Genomic DNA, 20,363 nt, shown 5'->3' with positions numbered 1-20,363 from the left:
AGTTTTGTTAATGATAGTATCTATCATGTGTATCATTGTTTACTATCTATCATTGTTTACTTTTCAATGTATGTGGAGTAATTGGTCTGCTATCCAATAAGTCAATGATGTGCTTCTTTCTTTATAAATAAGTACATTTTCAAGACTATGGCTGTGTTCCAGTGCATTCAAATCAAATTTTATTTGTCACGTGCGTCGAATACAACTGGTGTAGACCTTGCAGTGAAACACTTACACGCCCTTAACCAACCATGCAGTTATAAAAAACCTAAAAGGAGATGATAACAATTCAAGAGCAGCAGTAAATAACAATAGAGGGGCTACATACAGGGGGCGCCGGTGTTGAGGTAATATGCACATGTAGGTAGAGTTAAAGTGACTGCATAGATAAGAGTAGCAGCAGCGTGGGGGGGGGGGCAATGCAAATAGTCTGGTTAGCCATTTGATTGCCTGTTCAGGAGTCTTATGGCTTGGAGGTAGAAGCTGTTTAGAAGCCTCTTGGACCTAGACCTGGCGCTCCGGTACCACTTGCTGTGCAGTAGCAAAGAGAACAGCTACTATAAATGTATTTATTCAGCCACCAATTGTGCAAGTTCTCCCACTTAAAAAGATGAGAGGCCTGTAATTTTCATCATAGGTACACTTCAACTATGACAGACAAAATGAGGGAAAAAAATCCAGAAAATCACATTGTAGGATTGTTAATGAATTTATTTGCAAGTTATGGTGGAAAATAAGTATTTGGTCAATAACAAAAGTTTGTCTCAATACTTTGTTATATACCCTTTGTTGGTAATGACAGAGGTCAAATCTTTAAGTGGGAGAACTTGCACAATTGGTGGCTGACTAAATACTTTTTTGCCCCACTGTACATGGGGTACCAGTACTGAGGCGATGTGCATGGGTACAGGGTAATTGAGGTAGATATGTACATGTGACTACTCAACAGGAACGCTAATAAATTAGCAGCAGCATATGTGTTAGAGTTAGTGCAAAAGGGGTCAATGAAGATAGTTCGGGTAGCGAACTGTGGAATATTTTCCCACTCCTTCAATGGCTGTGTGAAGTTGCTGGAAATTGTTTAGGACCTGGAACACGCTGTCCTACACGTCAATCCAGAGCATCCCGAACATGCTCAATGGATGACATGTCTGGTGAATATGCACGCCTCTAAAATAACGTTGCAGGCATTACATTACATTTAAGTCATTTAGCAGACGCTCTTATCCAGAGCGACTTACAAATTGGTGCATTCACCTTATGACATCCAGTGGAACAGCCACTTTACAATAGTGCATCTAAATCTTTTAAGGGGGGGGGGGGTGAGAAGGATTACTTTATCCTATCCTAGGTATTCCTTAAAGAGGTGGGGTTTCAGGTGTCTCCGGAAGGTGGTGATTGACTCCGCTGTCCTGTTCCAGGCGGCTTATGGTAGAGGAAATAACATTCAATTCTCTGGAAATGATTCTGGTAGACCTTCCTGCAGTCAGCATGCCAATTCCATGCTCGCTCAACATGACATCTGTGACATTGTTGTGACAACTGCATATTTTAGTGGCCTTTATTGTCCCCAGCACAAGGTGCACCTGTGTAATGAGTGTGCTGTTTAATCAGCTTCTAGATATGCCACACCTGTCAGGTGGATGTATTATTTTGGCAATGGAGAAATGCTCACAAACCGGGATGTACACATTTGTGCTAAAAATGAGAGAAATAAGCTTCTGCATATGGAACATTTCTGGGATATTTTATTTCAGCTCATGAAACCAACACTTTACATGTGCACCATTTGCAGTCATAGACTTGTTCTTGCTTGCACTGTCCTGGTTAGATCCACCATTTGACAATGTGAAAAAATATCCAGAACAGATTATTTGATCCCTTGTATATATTTAGGCTGAGTTCACATGACTATTCTCTGCACTGTGTTTGGGCTCTACAGAAACCATGCATGAATGGACGGGTCGGAATTGGTCCTACTGGGTTTCCATACCCTGTAATGTAATAAAGTCGACCTGACGCTGAACTCTGGGTATAGATGATGAACCCATAGCCTTAGTAATGACATATTTTTATAACTAATCCTAGACAAACTTTAGCCTGTCGTTTCCAATGGGAACAAATTAGTCACAGTGGGCAGAACAAGCAAGGAGGTTGGCAGAGCCAAACACGAGCTAGCAAGAGCCCATTGGCATATTCTAGCAAGTATTTGCATGTTTCTGAACGCTTACTCGGGTAATGCATACGCACTCCAATCTTCGCCTTTGCAATCTTTCTAAACTACGCGATTTAAAAAATAAAAAAAAACTAGTCCACTCTGTTAATAACATATTTTAGTTTTAAAAACAGAACAGTATTCAGAGAATGTTTCCTCGATGAGCAAATGTGCAGAATGTCTGCCAAAATCCATCTCGTTCCATCTTCCCCCACTGCCAACCACTGAACTTCCTCTCACTACAATATTTGATAGTGAGTGGGAACGCCAAGCGGATGCTTCATATTTATACATCCGGTGAAATATCTGTCTCATTGTGCCATCTGTGGTAAAATGCCGCCTTCAAAACAACTGGGTACTCGGAAAGATACGAGGTAAAATCATGACATCAGTGATCTTCAGATCGGAGCTCTAGATAGAGTTCCTGAGTGTTTAAGGAAAACATCAACTCAAATTGCTCCTTTTGTAATGACCACCCAGAAACAGTTGTGCATCTTTTTTGGCATTGTATGCATGTAAGAAAACTGGCAAGACATCAGTAGGTTTATAATTGAACACATTTATGAAGATTTTACACTATTGTGGAGAGATGTACTGTTTGGATTCTTTATATACAATAGAAATAAGCGGAATCATTTTTATGTAATTAATTTCATTATTCTTTTGGCCAAATTTCATATACACAAATGTAAATTTACAAACAGAACCACATTTTCGTATCCTACAAAAAGAAATTGAACTGTATTTTAAGACGGTTAAATGCTCTACTAACAAAAAAGCTGTTAGAATTGTAAGTATATGCATGTCCCTTAAGGTCCTTGTGTAATTGTAATGTTATATTGTACCCCCTAGCTCGATTGTCCATTGTTTGTAATCTATGTATGCTTGTGTTCCCTCATGTGCTTTATGTATTGATTTGTTGTTAATAAAAAACAATTTAAAAAATATAAAAAAACAATAATAAAAAAAAAAAAATTTTAAAGATAAGATTTCCTGAGTTGGAATTCCGAGTTGGATGACGGTTCAAATCGATTTTCCCAGTCGGTTTTGTTTTGAACGCACTGAAGTCGGAGATGTCCTAGTTACCATTAGTTTTGAACGCGGTATTATATTTGATAAGCAGTTTTAGCCTATCTTCGTATTATACTGTATTTGGTGGAGTGATCAAATAAAAATGATAAATAAGTAGCGAGCCATATACTTACCGGTAAAATATTGTTGGTATTGAAACCTCACCATGGGTCGAAAAGATACCCTTATAACACATGCTTAGTTATGTATCCAGACTGTTTTTGTGGTGCCAATGTTTTTACTGTAACGCTAACTACTACAGTAGCTAACGTTATATTATTACCTAACCTAGTAGTAGCTAGCTAGGCTAATTCAGTTTTGGTAACCAGAATGCGAACGAGCAGCAGGTTTGTTTTGAGAATATTGCCATTCACTCACCACCCACACAGAGCCATTCCATATTTTGTTAGCTAGATACATCTAGGAGAAAATAACATTTATGAATATTGATGCCGTTGGTCTTAGATTATAGTTTGTGGATTCTGTTAATATTAGCCGCCCGGCTGTGTGTAATGAGGTACCTAACTAGCCAGCTAAAGTTAACGAATAAAGTAGCTTCTTCTGACCATAATTCGACGGTTACTGTTAGGTCAACTCATTTATTTAACTAGGTCATCAGTTAAGAACACATTCTTATTTACAATGACAGCCTGGGAACAGTGGGTTAACTGCCTTGTTCAGGGGTAGAAAGACAGATTTTTACCTTGTCAGCGCGGGGATTTAATCTAGCAATTTTTAGTTTACTGGCCCAACACTCTAGGCTACCTGACGCCCCCAATCATTATATTAACTAACAAGCGTTAGTGTGTTCTGCCTTCAATGGATAGACCGCTAGTACCTCAACTAGTATTAGGTCAATCAACATCATTGGATTGTTCTATTTTGCATTACTGCGCTTTGTTGATCTTTTTAGACTTATTTTTACCAGCAGGTTCTTGGTTGACTTGGTTAATAACCCTGACCCTAAAGATTGGCATAAAGCTATGGGACATTCAACCTATTTGCATGTCAGGCACATTATGTAACAGAACTGTATCCTTATTCTGGGAATCACGATTTGGTGGGGGCCTTAAACTGTTTTACCTAATGGTCACTTACCTCACACATTGGTTCTCACTTTTCCATTGACTACTCTGTTCTTTTATCTCTTAGTAAGCAAAGTCACTCTTCAAGAATAGTCTTGTAGACAGACCAGTGTTGCCCAACCCAGGTCCTTGAGTACACCCAACAGTACACAGTTTTGTTGTAGCCCTTGACAAACACACCTCATTCAACTCATTGAGGGCTTGGTGATTAGTTGACAAGTTGAATCAGGTGTGCTTGTCCAGGGTTACAATAAAAATGTGTACTATTGGGAGGGACCAGGGTTTGGAAACACTGTTGTACACTAGTCTATCATGTATTGATTGTAACACTCAAATATAGAACGTTCTTAAAGAAGAACATTCATTTATATTTATTTGCTGAGTGTCTGGATATAGTTGTTCGGGGTGGCTTTATCCTATCCTCAACAGCACAAGTGAAATGGTCAACTTGTTGACTGCCTAGCTAGCAGCTACTGTCTCATTTCAGATGCAATGCTTCCTGGGACAGTTTGATGTACTTGTCATCTTGGTTCTACAAGTCTTTTTGATGGAAACATTTAACACAATTCTTACTGGAGTCAGGTGAATCAAACCAAAATAAAATTGTATCGATCACATGCATCAAATACTACAAATGTTGACTTGAAGTACAGTGAAATGCTTACTCACATGCCCATTTATAACAGTGTAGAGTTACAAATGAAGACATATTTGCTAAATAAATAAGGAAATGATAACACAAAACAATGAGGCTATATACAAAGACTACCAGTGCAGAGTCAATGTTCAGGGGTACAAGGAAGTTGCGGTAATACAGTATGTATCTATGGCTAGGGGTAAAAGTGAGTAGGCAGTCAGGATATATAATAAACAGTGGCACCAGCAGTGTGTGTTGGAGTCAGTTTAGTATGTGTGAGGGTTTGGGTAGAGTCTAGTGGGTGTGCATAGACCCATTACAAAGAGAGTCAGTGCAAAACAATTAAAATAAATAATAAAGGTGGTCAATGTAAATAGTCCCGGTAGCCATTTGATTAACTGTTCAGCAGCCTAATGGCTTGTGGGTAGAAGCTGTTCAGGAGCCTTTTGGTCACAGACTTGGCGCTCCGGTACCGCTTGCTGTGAGGTAGCAGATAGAACAGTCTATAACTTGGGTGGCTGGAGTCATTGACAATTTTTAGTCCCTTCCTCTGACCCTGCCTTTTATAGAGGTTCTGGATGGCAGGGAGTTCGGCCCGAGTGATGTACTGCTGTCTGAAGTGGGACTCTGTTTTCTCCAAAAGGTGATGTATCTGAGCATCCATGAATACACGTCGTTGCCACGGTCCTAGGAACAGCCAGGAAGGGGTGTACCTAGGGCTTGCCCAGACCCAGTCACTGCTGATCCAGCCACAGGACCCACAACTCACAGCGCCTAGTCCACCTCCACCTGACCCATGGTGGACATAAGCAACATGTCTGGCAGGGACCGCACCAATGAGTTCCAGTTTGTCTGCAGGTCACTACAGGGGAGACAGGTGAGCAACATAGAAAGGCCATGTACAGTCGTGGCCAAAGGTTTTGAGAATGACACAAATATTAATTTTCACAAAGTTTGCTACTTCAGTGTCTTTAGATATTTTTGTCAGATGTTACTATGGAATACTGAAGTATAATTACAAGCATTTCATAAGTGTCAAAGGCTTTTATTGACAATTACATGAAGTTGATGCAAAGAGTCAATATTTGCAGTGTTGACCCTTCTTTTTCAAGACTTCTTCAATCCGCCCTGGCATACTGTCATTTAACTTCTGGGCCACATGATGGCAGCCCATTCTTGCATAATCAATGCTTGGAGTTTGTCAGAATTTTTGTGTTTTTGTTTGTCCATCTACCTCTTGAGGATTGACCACAAGTTCTCAATGGGATTAAGGTCTGGGGAGTTTCCTGGCAATGCCCCAAAATATCGATGTTTTGTTCCCCTAGCCACTTAGTTATCACTTTTGCCTTATGACAAGGTGCTTTATCATGCTGGAAAAGACATTGTTCGTCACCAAACTGTTCCTGGATGGTTGGGAGAAGTTGCTCTCAAAGGATGTGTTGGTACCATTCTTTATTCATGGCTGTGTTCTTAGGCAAAATTGTGAGTGAGCCCACTCCCTTGGCTGAAAAGCAACCCCACACATGAATGGTCTCAGGATGCTTTACTGTTGGCATGACACAGGACTGATGGTAGCGCTGACCTTGTCTTCTCCGGACAAGCTTTTTTCCGGATGCCCCAAACAATCGGAAAGGGAATTCATCAGAGAAAATGACTTTACCCCAGTCCTCAGCAGTCCAATCCCTATACCTTTTGCAGAATATCAGTCTGTCCCTGATGTTTTTCCTGGAGAGAAGTGGCTTCTTTGCTGCCCTTCTTGACACCAGGCCATCCTCCAAAAGTCTTCGCCTCACTGTGCATGCAGATGCACTCACACCTGCCTGCTGCCATTCCAGAGCCATCTCTGTACTGGTGGTGCCCCGATCCCGCAGCTGAATCAACTTTAGGAGACAGTCCTGGTGCTTGCTGGACTTTCTTGGGCGCCCTGAAGCCTTCCCATCAATTGAACCGCTCTCCTTGAAGTTCTTGATGATCCGATAAATGGTTGATTTAGGTGCAATCTTACTGGCAGCAATATCCTTGCCTGTGAAGCCCTTTTTGTGCAAAGCAATGATGACAGCACGTGTTTCCTTGCAGGTAACCATGGTTGACGAATGAAGAACAATGATTCTAAGCACCACCCTCCTTTAGAAGCATCCAGTCTGTTATTCAAACTCAATCAGCATGACCAAGTGATCTCCAGCCTTGTCCTCGTGAACACTCACACCTGTGTTAACGAGAGAATCACTGACATGATGTCAGCTGGTCCTTTTGTGGCAGGGCTGAAATGCAGTGGAAATGTTTTTCCGGGATTCAGTACATTTGCATGGCAAAGAGGGACATTGCAATTCATCTGATCACTCTTCATAACAGGCAGCAGACTTTGTGAAAATTAATGTGTCATTCTTAAAACTTTTGTCCACGACTGTATGTATGTTCGGAACTACTATCGAATGTCGAGAATCAAAACATTCTCTAGCTTCCCTACAATGGGTGTGGATGTACTTTGCAATTGCATACCACCCAGTTTAATTTCACTGATCAATGTTGATTGAGGTTCCTTTTTCTCCAGGATGGGGTCCACTCCATTTCAGACAACACAGTGACTTTACCCTCATGGCAAAGTTAGTAGCATTACACTGTGTTATAAACACTAATTAATTATGAGAACAGATGCATATTTTTATATACCCCTCTGTCAGTATCCATATAGCCTACTTAACTGTTTGTTTATTTATGTTTAGGAGGATTGGAGTAACACTTTTGCCAAACTAGAAAAACTCACAATATGTAAGGAAGCAATCTCAGATAAAAAAAATGTATGTGATTAGTTTCCACAATATGGTAAAGGTTATGTAACTTACTAATTCTTATCTTTCCTATTTGCCAAAAGGAAATCCCTCTTTGATGACAAAGCTGTGGAGATTGAGGAGTTAACCTACATCGTTAAACAGGTGAGGAGAGACATAGGCCTCTATTAGATTCCGTCATTATGCAATGTTATGCTACAGTGTTTAAACAGTGCATTCAAAAAGTATTCAGACCCCTTCCCTTTTTCCACATTTTGTTACGTTACAGCCTTATTCTAAAATGTATTTAATTGTTTTTTTTTCTCTCATCAATCTACACACGATAACCCATAATGACAATGCAAAAACAGGTTGACATTTTTGCAAATGTATTATAAATAAAAAAAACTTTATCACATTTACATAAGTATTAAGACCCTTTACTCAGTACTTTGATGAAGCACCTTTGGCAGCGATTACATCCTCGAGTCTTCTTGGGTATGACACTACAAGCTTGGCACACCTGTATTTGGAGAGTTTCTCCCATTCTTCTCTGCAGATCCTCTCAAGCTCTGTCAGGTTTGATGGGGAGTGTCGCTGCACAGCTATTTTCAGGTCTCTCCAGAGATGTTCGATCGGGTTCAAGTCCGGGCTCTGGCTGGACCACTCAAGGACATTCAGAGACTTGTCCCGAATCCACTCCTGTTTTGTCTTGGCTGTGTGCTTAGGGTCGTCATCCTGTTGCGAGGTGAAACTTCGCCCCCAGTCTGAGGTTCTGAGTGCTTTGGAGCAGGTTTTCATCAAGGATCTCTCTGTACTTTGCTCCGTTCATCTTTCCCATCAATCCTGACTAGTCTGCCAGTTCCTGCTGTTGAAAAACATTCCCACAGCATGATGCTGCCACCACCATGCTTCACGGTAGGGATGGTGCCAGGTTTCCTCCAGACGTGACGCTTGGCATTCATGCCAAAGAGTTCAATCTTGGTTTCATCAGAGAATCTTGTTTCTCATGGTCTGAGAGTCCTTTAGGTGCCTTTTGGCACACTCCAAGCTGCCTGTCATGTGTTTTACTGAGGAGTGACTTCTGTCTGGCCACTCTACCGTAAAGGCCTGATTGGTGGAGAGCTGCAGAGATGGTTGTCCTTCTGGCTCGCCCTTCTCCACAGAGGAACTCTGTCAGAGTGACCATCGGGTTCTTGGTCACCTCCCTGACCAAGGCCTTTCTCCCACAATTGTTCAGTTTCGCCGGGCTATAGGAAGAGTCTTGGTGTTTCCAAACTTCTTCCATTTAATAATGATGGAGGCCACTGTGTTCTTGGGTACCTTCAATGCTGCAGACATTTTTTGGTACTCTTCCCCAGATCTGTGCTCGACACAATCCTGTCTCGAAGTTCTATGGACAATTCCTTCGACCTCACGGCTTGGTTTTTGCTCTGACGTGCACTGTAAACTGTGAGACCTTATATAGACAGGTTTGTGCCTTTCCAATTCTTGTCCAATCAATTGAATTTACCACATGTGGACTCCAATCAAGTTGTGTATAAACATCTCAAGGACGGAAACAGAATGCACCTGATCTCAATTTCGAGCCTCATAGCAAAGGTACTGAATACTTATGTAAATAAGGTGTTTCTGTTTTTATTTTCAGTACATTTGGTTACATTTCGAAAAACCTATTTTTGCTTTGTCATTATTGGGTATTGTGTGTAGATTGATGAGGATCTTTTTAACATTTAATCCATTTTAGAATAAGGCTGTAACGTAACAAAATGTAGGAAAAAATCAAGGGGTCTGAATACTTTCCGAAGGCACTGTATTTACAGAATGCTATTCACGCACACTTCAGGCACACTTTATTAGATGCCTTTTGAGATGTAAAAGTAAACTGTCTATTTTTGTTTTCTTTGTACAGGACATAAACCGTTTGAATAAACAGATAGCACAGCTGCAGGGCCTTGTGTGCTCCAGACAAAGTCAGAATGGCAAACATCTACAGACACATTCCAACACCATCGTTGTCTCCCTCCAGGTAACTTCCATGCTCTGGCATTCTGATAGGCCACTGGTTTTATCCAATGTAGACTTTTACATGTTGCGTTCATTTTATAACAGCCTTTTTCTGTTCTAGTCAAAACTGGCATCAAAGTCAAACGACTTTAAGTCCGTGCTGGAGGTCAGGACTGAGGTAAGGCATGCTGACACACACCTCTTTTCACAGTAAATCTTTTGACCAGACTAGTTTCAATGTTTTTGTTCCATTTACAGTGGGGTATGAAATTATTTACACCCTTGAGAATGATCAGCGAAAATGACTGTATAAAATACTGAGCTACAGGTAACTGCCAAAATAAAGGAAACACATAGGTGTTCATTAAGCAATTAACATCCCATCATGCTTAGAGTCGTGTATAATAATGCTGGGCAGGCCATTATTTTGACTACTATGGCTATGCCCCCATAGAATGAAAATGACCCATCCACAGGGCATGAGTGGTCACTGAATGGTTTGCTGAGCATGAAAACAATGTACACCATATTCCGTAGTCTTCTCCGTAGCCAGGTCTCAACCCAATTAAACACTTGTGGGAGATTCTGGTACAATGCCTGAGACAGCATTTTACAACACAATCACAAAACACCAAATTATGGAATTTATGGTGCTTCCCTCCCATAGAGTTCCAGATACTTGTAGGATTTATGCCTGAGTGCATGGAGCTGTTCTGGCTCGAGGTGGCCCAACACCCTATTAAGACACTATGTTGGAGTTTAGTTTAGTTTTTTTTACCTGTATTTTGTATGCAAAACAAAAAAAAGAAGGGACAATATATTATTTTAAACTAATACAATTGCTTAGAGAAAGAAGTAATCATTTTTATCTCAAAAAGGAAAGGGTCAAAATGATTGACACCCCTGTTTTCAATACCTTTCAATACATTTCAATACCTCACCTTGCGAGGATAATGGCACTGATACTTTTTCTTAAATGTTTTTATGATATTGGAGAACACATTGGGAGGCATCTTAGACCATTCCTACATACACAATCTGTCCAGATCCTTGATCTCATTCGTCTGTACTTATGGACTGCCCTCTTCAGTTCAAACCACAGGTTTTCATTGGGTTTCAAGTCCGTAGACTGAGATGGCCATTGCAAAATGTAGATTTTGATGTGTGCTTGGGGTTATTGTCTTGCTGGAAGATCCACTTGCAGCCAAGTTTCAGCCTCCCAACAGAGGCAACCATGTTTTTGGCTAAAATGTCCTAATACTCTGTAAAGTTCATGATGTCGTTGACCTTAACAAAGGGCCCAGGACCAGTGGAAATAAAATAGCCCCATAACATCAAAGATCCCCCATCATATCTCACAGTAGATATTGGGTTATTTTCTGCTCATGTATTCTCATTTAAACGCCAAACCCACCACTGGTGTACATGGCCAAAGAGCTCCATTTTCATGTCATCTAACAACGCCTGGAGTTTGCTAAACGGCACTGGCACATGGATTGGAACCGGTGCTTTGGTCATATGACATGAAAATAAAGCTCTTTGCCCACGTACACAAGTGGTGGTTTTGACGTTGAAATGAAAACCCCTTCCTTTTTGAGGAAACACATTAGTTGTTAAACAGCTTGCTGTTTTATCAAGGATGTCAATACTTTTGGACCCCACAGTATATTTGTTGGTTCATAAACGGTTTAAACATTGATTTTCTTCTCGCCCCCACACTCTTTTCCCTTTGTAGAACCTCAAAGAGCAGAAAACTAGAAGAGATCAGTTTTCTCAAGCTCCAGCATCCTCCTCCCATCTCCACGCCAGCAACTTCAGTGAGGGAAAACTCGTATCAGCTCTAATGTACAAAACAACAGGAAACAGTACAGCCTGACTAACTACTCTCTCTTGTAGGTAACTCATTGTTAATGCAGGACGACTGTAAAAAGACAGGTGAGGTCTCTGTAGATATGGAATTCCGCGCCAGTCAACAGCTGCAGCTCATCAATGAACAGGTATTACCTCAGCTCCTCTTGACTATGTGGCGTTAAAGGGATGGTGACAATAATAACAATTACATTTAAAGCTTGACACACTGTCCACTTTAAATGCAAACGCTTTTATGGACTTGTTTCTGGATTCATGTGTAAATCAATAATACTGGTTGTTGCTAAATAATTGGCATTCATGCTAAGTGGTCTAACTCTTGTGGCATGTGTTGTACAGGACTTGTACATCCAGAGGCGTGCAGACACCACGCAGAACATAGAGAGCACCATTGTAGAGCTGGGCTCTATATTCCAGTAGCGGGCCCACATGGTGAAAAGGAGGAGGAGGAGACTGTGCATAGGTGAGAGATTAATGGAAAGATACACAGAGATTATCAAGCTGCTGGTAGAGATGCTTTGTCCCTGATATGACATAGTTGTTCCAGTGTTTTGTTGAGATTACATATCTTAACTGTGATCAGACGGGGCGTGCAGTGGTAAGCGGGCTAGTGGAACCTCTGACACTCATTGTCCTCCCCTTTTCCCATCCTCTTTCCTGCAGAATTGATGCCCACGTGAAGGACAGCCAGCTCAACGTAGATATGGCACATTCAGAGATCCTCGTGTACTTTCAATCTGTCTCATCCAACCGCTGGCTCATGGTCAAAATCTTCCTCATCCTCATAGTATTCTTCATCGTCTTTGTGGTCTTCTTTGCCTGAGGACCAGGAGGCACTTGGCTAAGAATGATAGGAAGGAGGATGAGAAAGGGAGGAATTGTGCTGGAGGAGAGTAGAGTGGGGAGGAAATAGAGAGGATGTGTGGGGAACAGAGGAGTAGCTGGATGGGTGGTGTGTTCCCTCTTTGTTTCTCCTTTGTTTTTCAGACTTTCTCTTGTGATTTTAAAGAAAAGACCACTACTAACAAACAATTCTATATGTGTCAGGATGCAGTTGTGTTAATAATAGCTGTATGGGAGGTAGAAAGGAGATGAAAAATATTATTATCCTCCATTGTATGGAGTAAATGGATGATGATGATGATGATGGCAGGATAGAAGATTATTGCAGTTGGATTAACTTTCTTTTTGTTTTCAAATCAAAATAAACATTTAATTTTTATTTCACCTTTTTTTAACCAGGTAGGCCAGTTGAGAACACGTTCTCATTTACAACTGCGACCTGGCCAAGATAAAGCAAAGCAGTGCGACAAAAACAACACAGAGTTACATACAAAGAAATGTACAGTCAATAACACAATAGAAAAATCTATGTACAGTGTGTGCAAATGTAGAAGAGTAGGGAGGTAAGGCCATAAGAGGCAAAATAATTACAATTTAGCATCAACTCTGAAGTGATAGATGTGCAGATGATAATGTGCAAGTTGAGATTCTGGGGTGCAAAAGAGCAAGAGGATAAATAACAATATGGGGATGAGGTAGTTGGGTGTGCTATTTACAGATTGGCTGTGTACAGGTACAGTGATCGGTAAGCTGCTCTGACAGCTGATGCTTAAAGTTAGAGAGGGAGATATAAGACTCCAGCTTCAGTGATTTTTTTGCAATTTGTTCCAGTCATTGGCAGCAGAGAACTGGAAGGAAAGGTGACTGGCTTTGGGGATGACCAGTGAAATCTACCTTCTGGAGCGTGTGCTACGGGTGGGTGTTGCTATGGTGACCAGTGAGTTTAGGCGGTGCTTTACCTAGCAAAGACTTATAGATGACCTGGAGCCAGTGGGTTTGGCGACGAATATGTAGTGTGGGCCAGCCCACGAGAGCATACAGGTCGCAGTGGTGGGTAGTATATGGGGCTTTGGTGACAAAACAGATTGCACTGTGATAGACTACATCCAGTTTGCTGAGTAGAGTGTTTTAGGCTATTTTGTAAATGACATTGCCGAAGTCAAGGATCGGTAGGATAGTCAGTTTGGCAGCATGAGTAAAAGAGGCTTTGTTGAGAAATAGGAAGCCAATTCTAGATTTAATGTGAGTCTGGAAGGAGAGTTTACAGTCTAACCAGACACCCAGGTATTTGTAGTTGTCCACATATTCTAAGTCAGAACCGTCCAGAGTAGTGATGCATGTCGGGCGGGCGGGCGGCTGCGGGCAGCAATCGGTTGAAGAGCATGCACTTAGTTTTACTTGCATTTAAAAGCAGTTGGAGGCCTCGGAAGGAGTGTTGTATGGCATTGAAGCTCATTTGGAGGTTTGTTAGCACAGTGTCCAAAGAAGGGCCAGATGTATACAGAATGGTGTCGTCTGCGTAGAGATGGATCAGAGAATCACCAGCAGCAAGAGCAACATCATTGATATATACAGAGAAAAGAGTCTGCCTGAGAATTGAACCCTGTGGCACCCCCATAGAGACTGCCAGAGGTCCAGATAGTAATACCTCCTCTAGGAGTTTAGGGCTGTGAATGCACTTCTCTTCTTTGATGGTTAGAAAAGCTGATGGGAAATGTTTTGGCAACACATAACTTAAACTGTACATGTGTTGTGTTGCACAATGCTATCATGCACATGAAAGGACATCCATCATGACAGTCATCTTGATGTGGTTGACCTGAGATAAATGAATGTACTGTGTAAGTGAAGCATTGCCAGTATTTCTCTAGTCAGATCCTGTATGTGCAGAACATGCAGTTAGGAGAGGATAAAATGTGTCTTTAAAAAAACCACACAAAAAAAAACATTTTGAACGGTGACCTCGGTCATTTGGCTGACCAATAACATCATCCAAAATTCCATGACCGTTGCAGCTCTACCGGTTATTTAAAGTATGTTAAATCATGGTCTGCACATAACACCTGATGAGTGATGTTTTACAGACCGTGTCATCCCCCCCACATCTCTTGAAGAGAAAAAAATATACATTATTTATAGATAATGTAAACAAACTATCACATTAATGTTTTTAAATCTTGGTATCTGTCAAATTAAATTAATTGTTGAAATTCTCATTTGTTATGTCTACAGAGCAGAGGATGCTGGTGGGTGGAGCTATAGGAGGACGGGCTCATTGTAATGGAATAGGAAAAAATGGACCAGTATCAAACATATGGAAACCATATTCCATTCCAGACATTACAATGAGCCGTCCTCCTATAGCCTCCCACCAGCCTGCACTGCTCTAGAGTCCTTTTTGTTCAAGGCAATGACTCAGAAAGACACTGGAAGAAAAAAAAATCTAATATACAAACTCATCTGCTTAGCTCAAATTCTGGAGCCAAGTAATATTGTAATGGAAATTTTCTGGATTTTTCCCACCCAATGTATTTAGCCTGCACTCATTGTACCACTTTTCAGTTACTGTTTTACCCATTTGCTCTGTCTTTGGACATCTTGGAGGAAGTATTGTAGATCATAGCAAATGTTATTGATGCCCCTCAGTTCTGTATTTTGTCTGATGCCTTTGTTGCAAATAATGAGTAATGTAAAAGTGAAAATGAAAAGTAACTATTTTAAAGTTGTTTTTTTCATTGTCAATGGTAACTGCCATAATAATGGAAACACTTGATTAAATTATGGATACAAAGTATTTTGAAAGCAGGTGTTTCCAGACAGGTTTGATTCCTGAGTTAATTAAGCAGTTAACATCTCATCATGCTTAGGGTCATGTATAAAAATGCTGGGCAGGTCATTATTCTGGCTACTATGGCTATGACCCATAGGATAACAATACCTCCATCCACAGGGCACAAGTGGTCACTGAATGGTTTGATGAGCATAAAACTATGTAAACCATATGCCATGGCCATCTAAGTCACCAGATCTCACCCCAATTGAACACTTATGGGAGATTCTGGAGCAGCGTTTTCCGATACCATCAATAAAGACAGAAAATTGTGGAATTTCTCATGGAAAAATGGTGTCACATCCCTCCAATAAAGTTCCAGACATTTGAATCCATGCCAAGGTGCAAGAGGAGCAAGGGAGGCGCTACTAAGGTACACAGTAGTACATTTTGGTAGACAGAAGGTGCTCTTTGGTAAAAGGGGTGAATTGGTCATCAAAAAGTGAGGAGGACCAAGGCACTCTTCATATAATTAATTCAAATGCCTTTATTTGTATGGCATGTTCAATAGAAACAAAATTTTTAAATCCGACGCGTTTCGGCTGCATTGGCCTTCATCAGGGAGTACCAAAGTGTGTTGAAGCTGTTCTGGCTCGTTGTGGCCCAACACCCTATTAAGACACTATGTTGGTGTTTCCTTTATTTTGGCAGTAGGTTTAGCGTGATCAGGTTTAGGGTTCATTCTAAATTAGTCAGAAACACTTTGTTTGCATCCTTTGGAAGCTGAATAGTTTATTTACATTTCTGATTTATTTACATAGGCATCTATTTCAGAATAATGAAATCTTCCATTAGGAAACAGAATATGTAACTTGTATATTGGCACTATTATAAGTTGAGTGAAATTTGTCTTGTTGCTCTGATAATGAGGTTTGCCCAGTTTGACGACTTGTCTTCTCTCCTGATATTTCTCCATCTGTCCCTCCCTAGCTTTCGCCCATCTCCACAGGACATATCTCAGGCCAGCCTGGTCTCATAAACTAGACGTAACATAGTAAATGTAAACCTCGGAACACTCAAATTAGTATGATATGTTATGTTTGGTATGGTTAAAAAAGAAACTCAAATAGTGTGTTTGGTAGGGCATATAACGAGAACATCTAGCAACTGAAAGGTTCGTGTTCGAATCCCAATCCCACAACTTTAGCATTTTAGTTCATTACCAACTTTGCAACTTACCTCTTTTTTTTAAGCTACTTTTCAACTACAGTACATAGCATATTAGCTAACCCTTCCATAACATTAACCCTTTTACCATAATGTTAACCACAACAAATTGGAATTCGTAAGATCTCATACGTTCTGAAAATGTGCAACATATTGTACGAATTGCAATTCTTAACATATCATGCAAAATGTAATTTGTAACAAATCATACAAAATGGATGATGGACATCCACAAATTAATACATACCAATGTGAAACATTAACATATCAAACTAATTGGAGGGAACCAGATTTACCTTTACTATGTTATGTCTACCCCTGAGTCCAGGTTTCTCAGGCATGCTCCTAGACCTCCTGTTGACTTCTAAGGCTGCCTCTTCTCTCTCCTCCTCATCTTTGGACCACCCTTCCTGTCCTGTGTTCCCCTGACCTGCTGTCCTGCTCCACATGGGGTTGATGCAGATCTGGAAGGTGATGGAGGAGAGGACCTGCTGCGTTTCAGACTTCAGCGGGCGGCCCCTAACTCTCATGTCCTTGTCTCCCTCTGCCTTGTCCAGGCAGTCACACAGCACTAAGTGAAAGATACGAGACAGCTCGCCCACCTTCGGTTCCAACTCTGTCACCAGCTTCCTTGTCCTAGACATGACAAAGATTATGTATGGAGAAAAAGAGAGAGAATGGTGAGTTTGATAGTTCATGGCTGTGATGACTTGAACTGACATTGTCTGTCAGGACTGTTTAGAACCTCCTGCTACCTCAGTTTGACAGGGCCACACTTGCAGGAAGGGATTTTGGCACAAACATCCTGGAGCTCCATTAGTTCCCCAGGGGTGAGAGTGTATGGGCGCATTCGAGCGGATCAGTATTGTCAAGTCGGTGACCATCATTGGTGACCATCGCCTTTCAGTGTGTTGCGTTATGGGTAGAACCTTTGTCCGACTTGAGACTGCATGTCGACTGATTTGACAAAAAGCATGTGATCAAAGGTCACGCTGCAGTTGCTTCTCACCAACTGCACCATGCAGCCATCACCTGCATTGTGGGAGGCACTGTACGTCGACCAATCATTAGTGGGGTTTTTAGCCCAGGCAAACATGGACAAAGACATTTGAAACAGGAACCAACTTTGCTGTGATTCTAAAGCTACAGGGGATACAAATGAAGGTGATATTTGGGATCACTCTCTATTAACCAATTAATTATACACACATTATGTTTTCAGTTAGGAAGTGTATCATATGGGGGTATAAAGAGTTTATTTCGACATTTATACAGAAAAACTTTTATAAGCAATCACAACTGCCATGTTTATCTGAGCCTTGCTGTTGAAAAACCACTACAGTGTCAATTAAAGTGAGAGTTCTCATCTTAAAAATATCCAATGAATATAATACATCATGAATAATTAGGAATCTAATAATAACAATGAAAGAGCCAATGGGAGACAATGTACATTATTTTGCCCTGTAATAGTTCTGTGCCAAGTGAGTAGAAAGGCGGATGTCTAAATTCTAATCTGCTAATTAATAATGAATAATATTAATATGTCAGACCCTTATTGATTGGACCAGCATTTCCCCAGCCAGTGACAGGTTAACGTGCCTTGATTTAGATTGGGAATAAATGCTGCCATCTGAGCAGAATCACAGTCGCTATCTCCAGTCTATTTATTAGGGGGATTTTAGAGTAGAAAGAATGAATGTTAAAGTAGCCAAAACAGTAGGTGCATATGGTTGAAGCCAGATGATTACTACATAGGCTCTGACTGCTGTCACTACCAAACAATATATCCTCCTGAGTACTACATCTCTCATATGGGGATGCACTTCTTTCTGTGACTACTTCAATCCAATTACGGTTTTACAGAAATAATTACTGTGAATAAAAATACTTACCTAAGTAAGTAATACATGAAAGAATGTCCAGAACAGAGGATTGAGTTCTCGAAATTAAACTGTTTATTCTCACACAGGCTACTGATTTCCGACGCTCACTTTTTCAGGCCGTAAAGAGGCAGAACAATAAACAGCATGGTCATATTACAGAAGCTACTGTGCCCAGCCCCCCGCGCCTCCACCAATCACACCAGACATTCCTTTGATTGCCAGACAGCAGGTTGACTGGCATGCTGGACCCCGTCAAACCTTGATTAACTGGTAAATGTGCACTGATAACAACAGAGCTCAGTTCAGCCACAATTCCATTAGGCCATGCACTGAACACTGGACTGATTGGAGTAGTTTGAGAAAAAACATTCGGAAATGTAGTTGATACTGAATAGATGTTTGCTATTGGCAAGCTTCATTTGATAGAAATGGTGAAATGAAGTCTGAGTTTATAATTGTAACCACATTATCACAGGCTACTTCATTAACAAAGAGTCTACCAACCAACGTTGCAGTTACTCTGTTGTTCCTTTTTTACTAAGCTGCCTTTAAATAATATGAAAGATTTTTATAACTAAACCAAGATAGACCACAGCCTGTAGTTTAAAATATGAACACATGATCCGTAGTGGGCAGAACATTCAAGGAGGTGGGCAGAGCCAAGAACGAACTAGCGAGATCCTATTGGTGCCTTCTAGAATTAATTAGCATATTTCTGTTGGGGAACGCCTGCTCTGTGATGTGTGCATGTGCAAAAACTCAATCTGCCTTTGCATGCCTTCTAAACAAGGCAATTTTTAAAAACTTTGGCAATGAGTAAAGTCAACAAAACCTTGTCCACTCTATTTGTAACAGATTCTAGTTTTGGGAACAGAAATTTAAATTGAGATGAAATGTTTAATCGATGAGTAAATTAGCAGAAAGTTGGCCAAGATACATCTCATTCCATCTTCTCTCTCCCTACTTCTCATTCCCTTATCACTGCCGGCCACTGAGCTTCCTCTCAGTAGCCATATTTGGTAATGAGCGGAAACACCAAGCGGATGCTTCACCTTTATACATCCGGTGAAATATTTGTCTCATTGTTCTATCTGTGGTAATATTTCACTTCTGGTTTTCCGTGTGGCAAGCTCATCTTTGACCAAATGTGACAAAATTGCAGACGTTTGCAAACAAATCCATTTCCAGACCCAGAAGTCCATGCATCATCATAAATGGGATAAAGGAGGCTTAGATGCAAAAATGCTCTAATTGAAAACAGTGCTCATAATGGAAGTCAAGTCATCATCCACCTCATCTTTACTTCTCTTATAGCCCCTCCCTTTTCTCCCATCATCACCACCCACTCTCTCCTTTTCACATGTAATTGCTGGTTTTTCACTCCATCTATTGCCCATCCCTTGTAAATCTGCCCCTCTCTCTCTGAACTCTCTCTGCTTTGTCTCACTTCTCTTTGTTTAGGGAAACATCTTGCAGAGACAGAGAATACTAAGATACCAACTAGGAGAAGAGTAACTGGGAATCTGAGTACTGCAGTCATCTATGAGGGAACAGAAGGAAGGACTCTTACATTTTCTTATATTGTCCTTGTAAAAATGATAAGATAAGTTGCGATGGTCTCGATAACATTACAACAACCGTGTTTGACAGTATTGACATGATATTTCAGGTTTTTTAAGTAAAATGGTTCTCTCTTCCAATTCAGTTCTGATTTTCATGCTGATCTCTTGAAATTAATCAGGGGCTGTTTCAAATCCAACAGATTGAACTGAAATCTTTGACCCTTGATATTCTGTCAGAAATACATCAATATTTTACCCCATCAAATATCTAGAGTTTAATACAGGGTAGGGTGTTTTGATTGGGTGGTCAACTGGCCACTGATTGGCTCAAGGCATACCACTGCACTTGTATTTCCCTCCTTCCCTCTTCTGTACTTTTATATTCAAATGTCCAGTCTCCACTCAGACCAGATACTCTGATTA

General features: G+C 40.8%; 1 protein-coding gene and 1 pseudogene across 3 annotated transcripts; one reads left to right on the top strand and one right to left on the bottom strand.

Moving 5' to 3' along the window:
• The first annotated feature begins 5,169 nt into the window (after positions 1-5,169).
• On the top strand, positions 5,170-12,874 carry LOC118390758 (syntaxin-5-like; annotated as a pseudogene).
• A 3,106-nt stretch (positions 12,875-15,980) lies between these two features.
• Positions 15,981-18,576, bottom strand: LOC118390757 (protein RD3-like). 3 transcript variants are annotated; one of them, XM_035781470.2, is made up of 3 exons: positions 18,388-18,576; positions 17,248-17,541; positions 15,981-17,128 (listed from the first exon to the last, which is right to left on the bottom strand). In XM_035781470.2, the coding sequence occupies exons 2-3, from the start codon at positions 17,340-17,342 to the stop codon at positions 16,765-16,767; spliced, it is 459 nt and encodes a 152-aa protein (XP_035637363.1). In that variant the 5' UTR covers positions 17,343-17,541; positions 18,388-18,576; the 3' UTR covers positions 15,981-16,764. The 3 variants fall into 3 exon arrangements, with proteins under 3 accessions (XP_035637363.1, XP_052313511.1, XP_052313512.1); XM_052457551.1 differs by having other exon boundaries at positions 17,248-17,449; XM_052457552.1 differs by lacking the exon at positions 17,248-17,541.
• Positions 18,577-20,363: the final 1,787 nt, after the last annotated feature.

Source organism: Oncorhynchus keta, chromosome 11, assembly GCF_023373465.1.
Source record: "Oncorhynchus keta strain PuntledgeMale-10-30-2019 chromosome 11, Oket_V2, whole genome shotgun sequence".
Taxonomy (NCBI): domain Eukaryota; kingdom Metazoa; phylum Chordata; class Actinopteri; order Salmoniformes; family Salmonidae; genus Oncorhynchus; species Oncorhynchus keta.
Note: the sequence above shows the minus strand (reverse complement) of the source record. Positions and strands in the feature narration are given on the sequence as shown.

Bases quoted from the DNA above. Each gene is read 5' to 3' on its own strand.
- LOC118390757 (XM_035781470.2), bottom strand. From the start codon at position 17,342: ATGCGCCCATACACTCTCACCCCTGGGGAACTAATGGAGCTCCAGGAT. The intron at 17,129-17,247 runs GTAGCAGGAGGT...TGTCATGTCTAG, and splicing joins TGTGGCCCTGTCAAACTGAG to GACAAGGAAGCTGGTGACAG.